This window comes from Nomia melanderi, chromosome 12 (genome assembly GCF_051020985.1).
Source record: "Nomia melanderi isolate GNS246 chromosome 12, iyNomMela1, whole genome shotgun sequence".
Classification (NCBI taxonomy): Eukaryota; Metazoa; Arthropoda; class Insecta; order Hymenoptera; family Halictidae; genus Nomia; species Nomia melanderi.
Genome location: NC_135010.1, coordinates 11,306,454 through 11,321,152, shown reverse-complemented (window position 1 = coordinate 11,321,152; position 14,699 = coordinate 11,306,454). Strand labels below are relative to the sequence as shown.

Here is a 14,699-nt window from a genome sequence, read left to right as displayed (position 1 = left end):
GTTCAGTCATCGCGTCCGCCTCGGAATTGAAACGTTCTTCGTATCGAGAAGAAGTGTAGCGGAATGGGATTTTCTTCGGAGCGGAGGGTAAATGAAATTTTTCTTTTCGAGTGTACCGGTGCGCGAGACACGAGGGTGGAGACAGGGGTGGCAATCTCGGCTGGATTAATTGCTGTCCCCGTCTTACGGGACGTTGACAGGACAGGGTGATTGAGTGTAATGGCCGATGATTCCGTCCTCCTTACGACTGCCGCGCTAACGATCCGAGAATTGATTTTATCGGGGTAGCGAAACGAAAGTGATTTTCGGATGATCGGCGTGTAGCCTTCAAAGACATTTCAAAGATGAAACATCTAAATTCAGTTAATACTTCCAGAAACATTAAATACTCTCTCAAGAAAATCAAGCTAAAGGTACCAATAAGCAACAGCAAGTTCCAAAAGTCGTGCAGCGTTTAACGCACGTCGAAAACCACCCCCAACTGCGATGATCCTCGGAGTCGGCAAGTAAGCCGTGGCAGCCGCACTCTGGCAAGCCCATTAATACAGGAAGTGACGTCGTTTGCATGGAAACGACACGACAGGGTGGGATGGCAACGCCGAAGAGTGTCGATTCAATATCCATCCGGCATCCCGCCGGGGTAAGGAACTTTCGAGAAGAATTCCGAGGGGCCAGGTGAGACGGGAGTTTCCCGGAGAATTTTACCGAATCGAAGGAACCGAGTCTGAGGATTGGCCGCCTCGTATAGCGAGGGGAACGACGAAAATCTGGAGCGATTACCGGGGTCGGCGGACTCCCGGGGATGATCGGTAACGCCGGCCAGTATTGAAAACCTATAAAGCAGCGTAATTCGGTCGGGGGCCGTAGTCCATCGCAGTTTAGCCGGAAACGCAATTTAAACAAATTGCTGGACCGGGTCGCGGCGGCGCCGGGTTTCCCTCCGCCCTTCGGGTGTCCATCTCTGTCCGCCGCGTCTCCGTCCGTTCATCCATCTTCGCGCGCTGTCCTCCTCCCGCCGGCAGGAGCCGGGACATTCGTTCGAGCCGCCTTGCTCGATTAATCGAAATCGAAACGAGCGAGACTCACGGACGGATGTTTATCGGCCGTAGGGCAATAATTCGATTTTCCGCGCGGCCGTCGCTCATCCGCGCCGCGGAGAGCCCAGGTTTATGGATTTTCACTTTGGCGCCGCGCCCGGCCGCGACTTCGCGCCGATCGAATTAAAAGCACGGCGACGATGCGATATCCATTTGCCCGGATCACACTATTCTTCGTTTACCGGTCTACGGACCGGCGAGAACGCTCTCGGGGGGCTGTTATGGCGGCGGAACCTGTCGCCGGGGATCGGGCCCCGTAAGTTACCGATGCACTGCGCATGCTTATGCGGATGCTCCAGTTTGGAGGTGAATATTGAGATTCTGGGGTAATGCGGTTTTTTTGGAGTTGAGGCGGTTAACGATGATGCATTTGCATGTCTTGAGGAGTGATTTTTATGGAATCTTGGGGTTTTAACTGATTAGAAATGGTGTGAGTACGAAATTCGGTTGTAGTAGTTTGTCTCTTTCGAGCGGTTTACTGCGGATGCTTATGTGGGTGCTCTAGTTTGGAGGTGAATATTGAGATTCTGGGGTAATGGGGGTTTTTTGGAGTTCAGACGGTTAGTGATGACGCCTTTGTATGTCTTGTGGAATTTATGCTTGCTTTCGGTGATTTTTATGGAATCTTGGGGTTTTAACTGATTAGAAATGGTGTGAGTATGAAATTCGGTTGCAGTATTTTGTCTCTTTCGAGCGGTTTACTGCAAATACTTATGTGGGTGCTCTAGTTTGGAGGTGAATATTAAGATTCTGGGTTAATGCGAATTTTTTTGGAGTTCAGACGGTTAGTGATGACGCCTTTGTATGTCTTGTGGAGTTTATGCTTGCTTTCGGTGATTTTTATGGCATCTTCAGGTTTCAACTGATTAGAAATGGTTTGAGTATGAAATTCGGTTGTAGTATTTTGTCTCTTTCGAGCGGTTTAAGAGTTGATTGTATAAATATCCACATTCTATTAGTAAGGAAATTTTCATTCGATAACTTATGCTTCGACGTTTAGTCATCATTGCCAATCATCAAGGCGTTAAAAAAAAGCACCGCAGTTTGAATCTTCGTGAAACACGCTCCGCGAAAATGGCCTCCAGGGAACCTTTCAAATCTCCGAGTTGAATCGCTCGCGTGGACGCGTCACGGCAATCAAACCACTCTCCGAGCGTCACCTCGAAATCGAAAAATCCCGCGGCGCGTCAGCAGCGAGGGATTTTTATAAAATCGTTTGTCAAAAGCTTACGACCTGGTCCGATGCGTTCCGCGGGAACCCCTTTCGCGTCCGCGTCGCGCCGGAAAGTCTCGATCGCGCCGGATATTCGTCGCGCCGATGACTTTTTCGTTTTTCCCCCTCATTCCCTCCCGGCTCCAACATTATCCGTCCGGCGCGTTTAGTCCCGATTAATAACCTCTGTCTTCCCGCGGCGCCCCGCCGCGCCCCTCGCCCGGTTTCTTCGCTCCCCACGCGCGAGAGGGGAAAAAAGCGATTTCTGGCATGGACTGTACGACCACTGGGTGACAACGTAGTTTCCCATGTTTTATGGTCAGTTCCGTGCGCCATGGTATCTGATTGCGTCATAAATCGAACGAGAAACGGGGCGAGGGTTGCAGCGCGCGATACACGACCTACGAGATTTCGTTTTGCCGAAATTTAGCGGTCGCGTTCCGCCGCTTTTTTCAACCCCCGTCCGCCGCCGCCCCCGTACCGCGCCGCGTCCGCCGTGGATATTTTTTCCGCGGGAAATCCGCGCGCGTGTAATTCTTTCGCGCCCCGCTAAAGTCGCGTCGCTTTTCGCCCGTCATTCGATATTTCGCATTTTATTTATTCATTTTTTCGCCGAACGTTTAGCTGGCCCAATTTTATTTATATTTTCGGCGTTCGGCCGGCTGACAGTGGCGAGCGGCGCGGGGAATTTGATAAAGTGTCAAACGGGAGGAAGAATGATCGAGAGATTTGTTGTTGGCAACAGCGGACAACGGGGCGGGAGTTTAATATCATAATTTTTCACGCGGACGATAAATATATTGCTCGTGTCGGCGATGTGATTCGATCGTAAACTATTCGATGTATTAATAATTATCGAGAGGCACGTTCAGCCTCATCGGAGCAGATACGCAATCAACGTGCACAGTCAGAGTTCCAGAGGAATCCTCGAATGTCGTGTCGCCGTTTCAATTTCCGCTTCGTCCTCTTCAAAGTCTGCACCATTCCGAGAAGTATAACTTGAGAAGCATCGTCTGAAAAATGTCAGCCATCCAACTGCATCCGCGACGCGAGCGTTACAGCCTGAAAGGGTGCACAGCCGCGGCTGGATTTTAAGAGCCGACTTTTAAGACCTGATAAAAGTTCGCCCCGCGACTCATTCCATTCGCATCAATCGTTAAGCGCCTGCGCGGAGTCGAATCTCGCGAGGAATATCTCTAACTCGAGCAAACGGCGCATCCGGCATCGTTACCGGCATCCTCTCCGCCATTCTTCTCCGGCCCATTTGCCGAACATATTTTCATTACCGTGACGGCGGAACGTTTTACGTCTGAATCACGAACGGAGCTACGATTTCGCCCGATGATGCCGCGCGCGAGCGCGCAATTTGCGGCCCGCCGGGACAGACGTCATAAACCCGAGTCCCGTTTATCGGCGCTGGAACTTAATAAAACGATTCTCTTCCGTTTAGAGACAACTGGACCGTGGATGCTTCTGCGAATATCAATTTTTATGGAATCATTCATGGGAATTGATATTATACTGATATTTTTAAGTACTAATCTATTGCCTCCGTATCGTCGCTCTCTCGATGATTTAGAACTGAAATCGAATATATTTTTCATTTCGCTCGATTGAGAATCTAATGTTATCTCTGTGAAGCGAGCAAGAAGCTTATTGAATTATTTCCGATGAATTATTGAGAATCGTATAACTCTGAGGAATACAGATGAACCCTCTAATAGGGGTTTATCCGATTAACACGTTCACGCCGTGTACCACCGGTGGCACAGTAAGATATCTCATTAAAGTGTTGGCTCAATAGACGGAGTGTAGCATCAAATATGTGGCTCGTCAAGTTTGGTAATTAGAAAACATTGACATATAGTTGAGAATTAATTTACTTATTGATCATTTCAATATTTTCATCAATTTTGAGAATTCAGGCATCAAGAAATCACATCGAATTCTAAATTCTCTTACCACACTTCATTTCATTATAATCTATATTATTAGACTAGAATATAATAATAAATACATTATCATTCTTGATTCTATTAACGCACAGAAACCACCCTCCAATAACGCGCAGTTTCCCTGTCGTTCCCTTGTTTCCCCCGTAATTCTTATTCTTACGCAGTATCGGAGAAGTTTAAATTTCATTGAGTGCACTTCCTTTACGGGGCCCGGTCGCCAATCTTCTTTTTTAATATCCGAGGCACTCGAGGCTGCATGCCGGAGGCTTCGAGGTTTTAAAATAGTCAGCGTAGCGCGCGGCTACGCAGCGCTTTTAGTTCGGCGAAGGTAAAGCCCGGGCCCCGCTCGGCGAACGGGTAACAGTTGTTCCATTAAAACGATTTGGTACTCGAGTACCGGGCTGTGAGTCAGCTCCGTCGGGTTCTTTTCGTTTCTCGAGAGCCACTCGACGCAGATGGAAAAGAGAGAAAGAGAAAGAAAGAGGGGCCGAGGGAGGGAGAGACAGAGAGAGAGGGAGAGGGAGATCGAGAGGAGCTCGGTTCGTTGTAATTAATTCGCCGTGAAATGCTACATTAATTCGTAATGGGCCATGTGTCGTGTGTACCTGGTACCCCGGCCCGCTTACAAGTGCGCCGGATACGGCCTGCCTATTAATTGTTTCCCGCCCCGCGCAAAACACGCCGCCGAGGATGCCGGAGCCGCGGGTCCAACCCTTTCCTCGTCGGGGAAATCGATATCCCGTGACTCGGAGGATCGACCGACTCTCGAATGGTCGGTCCTCCATGTCCCATCTGCTTGGAAAATTAATCTCCACCGGGTTGCCCGTGTCAGGACGTTTGAGCTCGATGCGCCCTTTGTTAATTGCACGCCGGAACAACCGAGATGGTACAGGATTTCCTTGGAAAATTGACACCCACGCCGTGCGTTTGCGGGAAATCGTTTTCGGGGAACTTGGGAGGATCTGGGAATTGTTGGCGAATATTGAGTGTTGGGTTTTTGTATGGATTTTGGGTGATGCGTTGAGATTTGTGTTGGATGAAGTGTTTTTGTTATTGCGGTGTTGAGAATTGAGGTGTTTTGAGTATTGCGATATTGAGAAGTGCAATATTGAAAATTGCAATATTAAGAATTGGAATATCTTTATATTGTAATATTGAGAATTGAAATATCTTTATATTGCAATATTGAGAATTGCAATATCTTTACATTGCAATATTGAAAATTGCAATATTGAGAATTGCATTATCTTTATATTGCGATATTGAGAATTGCAATATCTTTATATTGCGATATTGAGAATTGCAATATTGAAAATTGCAATATTGAGAATTGGAATATCTTTATATTGCAATATTGAGAATTGAAATATCTTTATATTGAAATATTGAGAATTACAATATCTTTATATTTCAATATTGAAAATTGAAATATTTGTATATTACAATATCGAGAATTGCAATATCTTTATATTGCAATATTGAGAATTGCAATATCTTTACATTGCAATATTGAGAATTGCAATATCTTTACATTGCAATATTGAGAATTGCAATACCCTTATATTGTAATATTGAGGACTGCAATATTGAAAATTGCAATATCTTTCGAGAAACTTTGGAATATCCACAAACTTTTCAAATAGACCATAACGACCTATTTCAAATAAAACAGCTTTCGTTCGCGTAAAATTTCAATACTCAACGATTCAAAATTAAATTTAAATATTCGTTATATCGCAACAGTTGTCTCTATTTTCGCCAGCTCCAGAAATACAAATGTCTTGAAGCAATCAAGGATCTAGCGACTGTGAGAACTTCCAGGGAAACCCACGATCCCGCGATCCGCGAGAAAAGTCAACGTTCCATCCCGCAGGCGAACTAAGAACAGGGCGACGTTTAAATTACCGGCACGCCGGAACCGGGGCTCGGCGAAAGGGAAAAAGGAGTTCCGAAAGTTTCTTCGGCGCAGAGCGCGTCGAACGAACGGCTACATTGTCTCCGTCGTTTAATCACGTTTTTCGCATTTTCACCAGGACCTTTTTGCGCAACCTGCGGGTAGCAAGAATGGTGGGGATGGTGGTTTCATCCCCGGGCGAATAAACTTTGTTTCTTCCTTCGGGTGGGGATCGGGTGTTCCGGAACGGGTAACGGAGAAGCTAACGACGAATGGAAAGGGAGAGGTAGAGGCGACGAAAAATTGGTTGACGGGCGAGGGGGTTGAAACTCGGAGGGGTAGCAATCGCAACGAGGCGACTCTCGAACTTCCAAACGAGAGACACGCTCCTTCCGCTTCCCGTCGCAATTTACCTCGAACCGGATCCGCGAAACTTTCACCTTTCGAGGTGAACACGCTCGAAATCGAGCGGCTGTAACTGCGATGTTTGCAAAAATGGAGTGTTGCTTGTCTAGTCGTTTAATTTATGGGATTTGTGGACGCTAAGGGGTTGAATCATTTGGAATATTCGAAGTGAAGTGTTGAAGTTGAAATGTTGAAATAAGATACTGAAATTGAGATATTGAAATTGAGATATTGAAATTGAAGTGTTGAAACTGAAATGTTGAAATTAAATGTTGAAATGAAATACTGAAATTGAAATATTGAAATTGAAATATTGAAATTGAAATGTTGAAATTGAAATGTTGAAAATTGAAATGTTAAAATAGAAATGTTGAAATGTTGAAATTGAAATGTTGAAATGAAATGTTGAAATGAAATGTTGAAATGAAAGACTGAAATTGAAATATTGAATTTGAAATATTCAAACATTCAAACATTCAAACATTCAAATTCAAAGCTTCAAATTCAAACCTTCAAATACAAACCTTCAAATTCAAATATTCAAATTCAGGTACTCAACTTCTAAACCCAAGATCCGCGGAACAATCGCGAGAGACGCAGGCGTGCGGCGACCTTTCCGCGAATCCCGCGACTCTTTCCGGATGTTCTTGTCCCCGGTTTCCCACGGGATCTCTCCCCGCAGACGTTGGCACGCCCGTACAATGTATCCAAAGAGGCGCTCTTCAAGTCGAACCGGTTACGAGGCGGGTCGAAGGTCGCTCGGAGTTCGCTTTCTTTGCCTCGTTCGGTGCCGAGCATCGGATCCCGGTCTGTTCAAGTGGGTCGGTCCGGGGCCTATCATTGCCCGCGACTTTACGAGTATTTATTGCGGGCGGGCCGCCGCGATCGTGTATCCACTGCTCGATCTTGAAATATCAATTTCGTGCGGTTTATTAGGCCTCGATGCCCGCGGACCGTGATAGTTCGCCTCGCCGCGGCGGCCACACACGTCGCCGAGGATTCTCTCTCCGCCTTTCCCTTCGGCTTCGCATCCCTATTTGTCCGTCCTTTACGGGAACGAAGTTATGCGAGCTTGATATATTTTATTCCGTATAATATCTAGGTGGCTTCGTTTAAGTGTACGATTCCATATGTTTATTCTCCGCTTTAATATCCTCGCAGCTCTGCAACCTCCTCGCGCTTGGGTTACCAAGAATTAATTCAGCATTCGATTGATTTACCGCCGAGCGTCCAGTTTCATCAACATCAAGCGTCCACATTACTCAGTCCCTGATTACTACAATTCTCTTAATTAATACCACAGCATCAAGATAATCGTATATTCAAAGAGAACTAAAGATCTTCCATCGAAACTACTGCGATCGGTCAGCATTATTCATCATCGTAACCAGGAGAATCGCATCAACATGTACCTCTGGATATAGTACTCGATATGAAATATCAGGGAATTTCACGGGGGAAACGCGATAACTAATTTCAAGCTTACAGCGTTTGCCAATTAATGGAATCGCATTATAGCTCGGGGTCGTAGAAAAAGTTGGCGACAGGTAGCAGCGTTAAGGGCGATTAATGCGGCAACATGGTGGCGTGCGCGCCGGCCGGCCGAACTCGATTATCAACGGTTAGCCAAATTAATTTTCGGGAAGGCGCAGGGACCCGGAGAAATCTCATTTGAGATGTAACGAGGTCCAGTGGTGAACCGGAAGAATTCGATTTTCCTCGCGGCGGAATCATTCGATGTCTCGTTGTAATAGGGCGAAATAAAGGGTGGGGGGGCGTGAGGGCTGACAGGGGACGGCGGGGTAGGTGGGAGCGTAGCGAACTGTCCAATCAGCGGCGCAGCAACAAGCCAGTTACGGATAGCCGAGCGTAGCAATTACATACGTCGCGTTGCGGGCACAATGGAAATTCGCCAGACTGTTTGAAATTCGAATTACCGCACGGGTATCTTGATGCAGCCGGCCCTGGGACGCTATCGGGGCCGGGCCCTTGTTCCCCCCACCCTCCCCCCGGCCGCGATTCCCCTGATAAATTTTTAATTTCGCTCGGCGAAGCGGGACGAGGACGTTCGCCGCCCCTGGCGGCCTCTCGGGCCGGCTCATTGGCCGCGAAAGTATCGCGGAAACTGGAGCAGCTCCCGCCGGGATTAATTGAATCATTGAAAATTGTTGCGATTTAAATTGCAAACTCGCGACCGTTCCGGGTAATAAAATAAAATACACGGTTCGTGTGACCGCGCCCGGGCTTTTTTGCATTCGCGCCATATGCGAACGCGTGAAATATCGCGGCGCGAAATCCGGAATAATGCGACGACGATTGCGATCGGGACGTTGATTCATGCGCGTCCGAGTTGATGTTTGGATAATAAGAATTGTTTAATCCGAGCTGTTGTTCGAATATTATATAGATGTACAGCTGATTATTAGGTTTTTCTGTCTGTACAGAAAACATCGAAATAGAATGAACATTTAGATATAAATTTTCTTATTTTAAACTCAAAATACAAAAGTGAAACTGAAATTTTTACTTTAACAATAATGACAAAATTTGATTATTTTTCTGTTATTATTGCAATATTTACATCTAACACGTTAAGTACTGTATCGCTTCTGTGAATTCATATCCGTTCATCTGTTACTTGTTCTATTTCTGCGATAGGTAAACTCGAAATACTTCCAGTCCATTAAGGGTTAACATCCTTTTCCACCTTTAATCCCAAAGACGGGGACCTTAATTTCAATTATCCTTTCACCGTAAAACACCGTCGGATCTTCTCCAATTCCATTCGAACAGAAGCAATCGGAGTTCCAAGGGAAAAAGGGAAAATCCTCGTGACCGGGCTGCGACGTTTTCCCAGGGTCTCCCCCCCCCCCGACCTCCGCCCGGCGAAAAACAAGCTTCGGAATTCGTCCGCGAGGAACAGCGAGCCCGAAGTTCTCCCCTTTAATCCGTATCTCGCGTTCACGCCTCGATTGCCAGGCTACGCGGTATAGTTATTAAGGGAAACTTTCGCCCTCCCCGCGATTTCTGGGCCGCTCCACCCCCGATAAGTGCAAGGGCTTCCGCGAGGAACCTCCGCGCGCTCCTCGCCCCGTCGGCGACGGTGTCTCCGAACTTTCGAACGTCTCAGGCGGACCGTGAAATCTGTCCCGGCGAAAATTCCGTGTAATTCGCTCGCGAAACGACGCCAGACGGCAGAGACGGCAGTCGATCGAGCGACGCGCGTTCACGCGCGATGGACGGACAATAGGCGGGGGATTCGTAAATCGTCCCGGTAATTTCGGATCCGACAACTAGCGACGATCGCTGGCTGCTAACCGACAGTCCCGGATTGCTGAATCGGCAGCTCGTCTAATGGCGGATGCGCGATTATGCCACTCGAAATACAATGGGACGATTCCCGTGTTTATTTGCCTGCATTACCGATATTCGTCGCGTTATATTGGAATACTTTATAGAACAATGTTAACCCGTTGTTTTATAGTAGCCAGTTAAAGACTTTTAATCCGATTCAATGCAAACGAGCATTAGTCCAGACGAATGTATCGAATTTATTCGAACATTGGCTTGACAGTTCGAAGGACTGCGCAATAAACATACCTAATTCCACTACGAAATTCCAATAGCTGCTCTCGATATAATAAAGAAGCAAGCCATATACCGAGCGACATTCAATATTATATTCAAACTTTTCATTCCATATATTAACCCTTTGCACACGAGAGATTTGTGATTTGATTTGCAAAATTATAAAATCTTATACATAATATAGTGATCTCGGATGAGCCCCCAAGTTTATAGTGGGGCTACTATTATTATAGATATTGAAAAGGTGGATCTTATACCATAAACACATTAATATTTAAATAAATAGATAAATCTAACAAGAGTCTGAACATGTATATATTAGTGGAAGTAGGTAGTTAATTCTAGATACTACAATAACATTAAGCTTCGTATGATGCATCAATATGTGAAATATTGAAATAAAATAACCTTCCTTCTTAATTTATATATGTCTCCTCATTAATCAATTTCAAAGAACATCGTCTGCATCACATAAATATCGAATATTTCCAGTGAAAAACTTTCGAGTGCTTTAATTCCGTGTTCGCGACTGTGGAACTCGAATTCCCCGAGCGGACGCGATTTGTCACCGATACCTCGCACGTTTTTCCCGGTTCGCCGGTTAAAAATCGCTCGGCCGTCGCGGAGGGCGGACTTTACGCGCACTAAAGCGCCGCGGAAGACGGCGGTGAAGCGGGCGGGCCGTGGTATCGCAGATTGCCTTAAACGAAAACCGATCTGCGGCCGATGCCGCCTTTACGAGGAGATTACGCTTTTTACGCGGCGCGGGGTCGGCGGTTGCGTGTCGCCGTAGGTGCCGACAGCTCGCCACCCTCGGCCGGCGTAGAATTCGCCGCGATCGACGCAATAAAAGGGCCGGCGGAGAGGGCGCGAGCTTCCTGGCGCCTGGCCGGATACGGTCCTGTTTATACCGGCAATTAACAAGTTGCCGTGCGCTCCCGGCGGGGTTGCGGCACCGACCCCGTCGTTCGCGGCGCGCTAACGATCGCGATGGGGTTACGATTTACGAAATTTCGCGAAAGTCACCGCGGCGACAATGGCCGGCCCTCCGGCTCCCCTCGCCGTCCGCTGCGCCGGCTTTACGATCCGAACGATAAAACTCGCGGGACCCATAGCACGGTTTTAATGAACGAGACCTCTAATTTATCGTCCGAGTCTGGCCCTCGAATTAAACGAACTCGAAAAAGAGGGAACGAGAGAAAGGCGACGCACGGAAGACAGCTCGGGAGCTGTTTCTAACGTGGATAAGTTGAAAATGAACGGCAATGGTTTTTGGAATTTTGGAGAGGATTCAGTGTCTGGAGATCGAGGAATTCTTTGTTGAACGATGCTGATGCGATTGATGGGGCGCGAGGGAGCGCGTTCGTTTAGCGCGTCTGTTCGTGACTCACCGTGTCTACTTCCAGTGAACTTGGCTCGGATGTTTGAGGATATTCCGGTGAATGAAGCGGCGGAAGCTTCAAACGAGAAAGTTTTGTATCTTGTTTTCTTCATTCGTTTCCGTATAGAGAATGGTCCGCCGCGGTTGATATCACTCGTTCTCGGCTGTTCTCTGTACCGGCGACGTACGAAGCGATGGGAAATAATACGCTTCGACGGAAGAACCCCGGCGGAATGGCTGGCCACGGATTTCGCCGGCGGAACGACTCTCTCTCACTTAATTGGAGTGCGCCACTTTCGTCTATTTCCGTCGCGGATCCTCGAGACTCTTCCGGGATCCACTCGTCCTGCCATAAGGTAATTAGCCAGACATTGTTAGCGATCTAGTTGAGCATTCTGTAGTCAATAGCTTCTTCCCGGCCGAGTTCCAGGGGGAACGGGGGGCGTATAGACTTCTTCGTCGTTTTCTCTTATCCGCGAGACGTCGGGATCTTCTTTCCTCGGGATTTTACCGATGTTCGCATTGTAACGGCACTTTCCGTACCTTGGAAACTTACCAAATCTACAGCTGTTACCGATCTTTGAATAAAGTACACGAAAGTATTTCTAACTAAATATGGATCAACATCTGAAACCTACAATGAAGGTTTCCATCGAACTGGATCGTTTAATGTCAAATTTCTACGGGCGGAACGTTTAAGAGCCTCTTATCTTACCGAGAAAGGGACCTCGTTTATAAGGCAAAGAATCCTTATCTTTCGTTCCACCCTTTCCTACTTTTCACGCGTTTTCACATAATACAGAGACAACGATGTTAGGACCACGCTTGATGGAAGGCGTCCAGGCGAGAGAGGGCCGAAGGGAAAACCGCCAGACCTTGAGAAACGACGTGTTTTTTCAGCGTGCTCGCGTTACTTTTCGGCTGACTCGTGGCTACGCTTGATGGCCGAGGCGGAGCCGTCGGAAAAAAGCATGGAAATTGCGGGGATAAGAGGAACCGCTGCCCAAGGGGGTGAAAACACGGCGGCGGGGGCGAGCAGGACGCATAATTGCTCGGCGAGTCGTTCACGCGCGAACCTTTTTGATATGCTCGCCCGGCCCTGATTGCGAATGTGATTTTCACGGAAAGTAGATTACTGGATTAAGTTGGTTCGAGGGGCGGGGCAGGGGGGGAGGGGGGAACGCGAAGGACAGCGGCGTAGCCGGGTCGGCACTTCTCTTAATCGGCCCCGGCGACCCCTCTTCAACTGCTTTTTGTCACGTCGCAGCTAACGTTCCGCGCGAGCCGCGTTCTCCGTCGACGGGATCCTGCTGAATTGGAGTTAATTGCCGCCTACGATCTCCTTTGAGCGAGGATGTAATCGGCCGTGGGAGAATCGCCGTGGTACGGTGGAATATTTTCGGTAGCGAGTCGAGGCTGAAATGTAGGTGTTCCGAGGATTTTTATAAATTTCTTTTTTCTGTCGCTAGAATTTGTGATATTCGTATTTGAAGATTATTTGTATTTGTTTGCAATCAATGTAGAGGCAATTAGCACATTCCCTATCATAATTCAATAACAAAATATTAGAAACTTCTTGAAACTTCTAAAAAGCTCAAGAAATTTTAATACGGTCACTTCTCCCTCAACTACCTGTTATAATATTAATATTCTTGTTATAATAATTATTATTATTATTTATAATTTATTAAAGATCCGTTCGCGCTGAATATAGGCTTCGTCGAGACGAGATTTCGCGGCTAGTTTTCTTTTTAACGTGACGCCGAATCGGGCTGCATTGTTTTATGGTGAGACTCATTATTATTTTCAATTGTTTCATCACTCCATGAAACTACTTCATTCCCCAGATCCCGAAAAATCCCCAAATTATCCAACATCCTGCACAAACAACACCATCCACACTCCTCGCAGTCCCAATCTGAACGTCACCGTTAACAGCCGAATCATCCCCTTAAAAACCGCTAACAGAACGCTCCCCGATCGGGAGCTCAGACAGTAAAAGTTCGCGTACAAAGTCGTAAAAGGTCCTGCAACTCGATTCCTCATTGAACACCGGGATCGATCGGTCCGGCAAATATCCCAGAAGCGTCGTCACGATCCGCGGTGGAAGCAGGAACGAACTCGGAAATCCTGGGAGGCCATTGTCGCGGCGACAAAGCCGCCCCCGCCGGCCGGCGCGGGCTTCCACGGGGATCCGACGTTAAGGAGCCGACGATGGATCGTCGCCGGTGACGAAGAGGCCCGGGAATTTCGCTCGTTGAATATGGAGAGGCCAGAGGCCTGTCGATCGCCCCTAAACGACGTGCATTCAACCACCGCCGCGTCCCGTTGTCATGGAAATCGAAGGACGACTTCCTCGCCCGCGTCGGGGGAGAACCGCGCCGACGATCGTCGACGACCGCGCGAACGTCGGAAAAAAAAAATTTAGTTGGCGTCGTTTAAACGGAGCCCGTTCGGTTTTTTTTCCCCACCTCGACGGTAAACGCGCGGAACGTTGAATAAAACAATGCACGCCGTTTAATGCCGCCCCAGCCTCCGCCGATTCGAAAATATTTTCACGCTGGCCGGCTCGTCGCTTCGATCAGCGAAAATCCGCGCTCCGAGCGGGATCGCGCGGCGATAAAGCGCGCGATCATGATGAATAGCGCCGCGGCTGGAAGTTATTTTTCGGTATTGTTTATATTTATTGCATTAGAATCCGCTGCAGCGACGCGCCGATGGATTTTTCGGCCTCTATGAACGCACGGCTACCTAACGCGGAATATACGGTGACTCTTTTTTAACTGACGAGGGAATTCGCGTGAAATTCTTGCTAGTTATTATGGAAATGTTTAATTGGACTGATCGCTGGTCTTCGGGGATTTTTTGATTATTCTGCGATCCGCGCGAGTGAATAATAGTGCGGGTAAATGTATGTATGGAAGATTTCTTTTGTTTATTTAAAATATTTATGGAATTGGGTGAATGGGAGATTATATGGGTTTTTCTATTGAGATTCTATTGAAATAGTTTTAACATCCTGTATATTTTCTAAGGAGATTATGTCACTATTAAGATAAAGGTGCTTCTGGAATGTAAATTTTAAGGAAACACTTGTTCCTGAGATCATCCCCGAAGTCACCGTAAATCATTCCATGCTGCACAAGGGTAGTTTCAACCCTCGTGT

At 47.3% G+C, this 14,699-nt stretch overlaps 1 protein-coding gene across 1 annotated transcript in view; it reads left to right on the top strand.

Annotated features, from left to right (window-relative positions):
* Positions 1–552: 552 nt before the first annotated feature.
* The window catches only part of LOC116431906 (netrin receptor UNC5C), a 71,451-nt gene continuing 57,304 nt past the window's right edge, over positions 553–14,699 (top strand). The window contains exon 1 of the mRNA XM_076372622.1: positions 553–640. Within this exon, the coding sequence (XP_076228737.1) occupies positions 566–640 (75 nt within the window). The 5' untranslated portion in view covers positions 553–565. The remainder of the gene's footprint in view (positions 641–14,699) is intronic.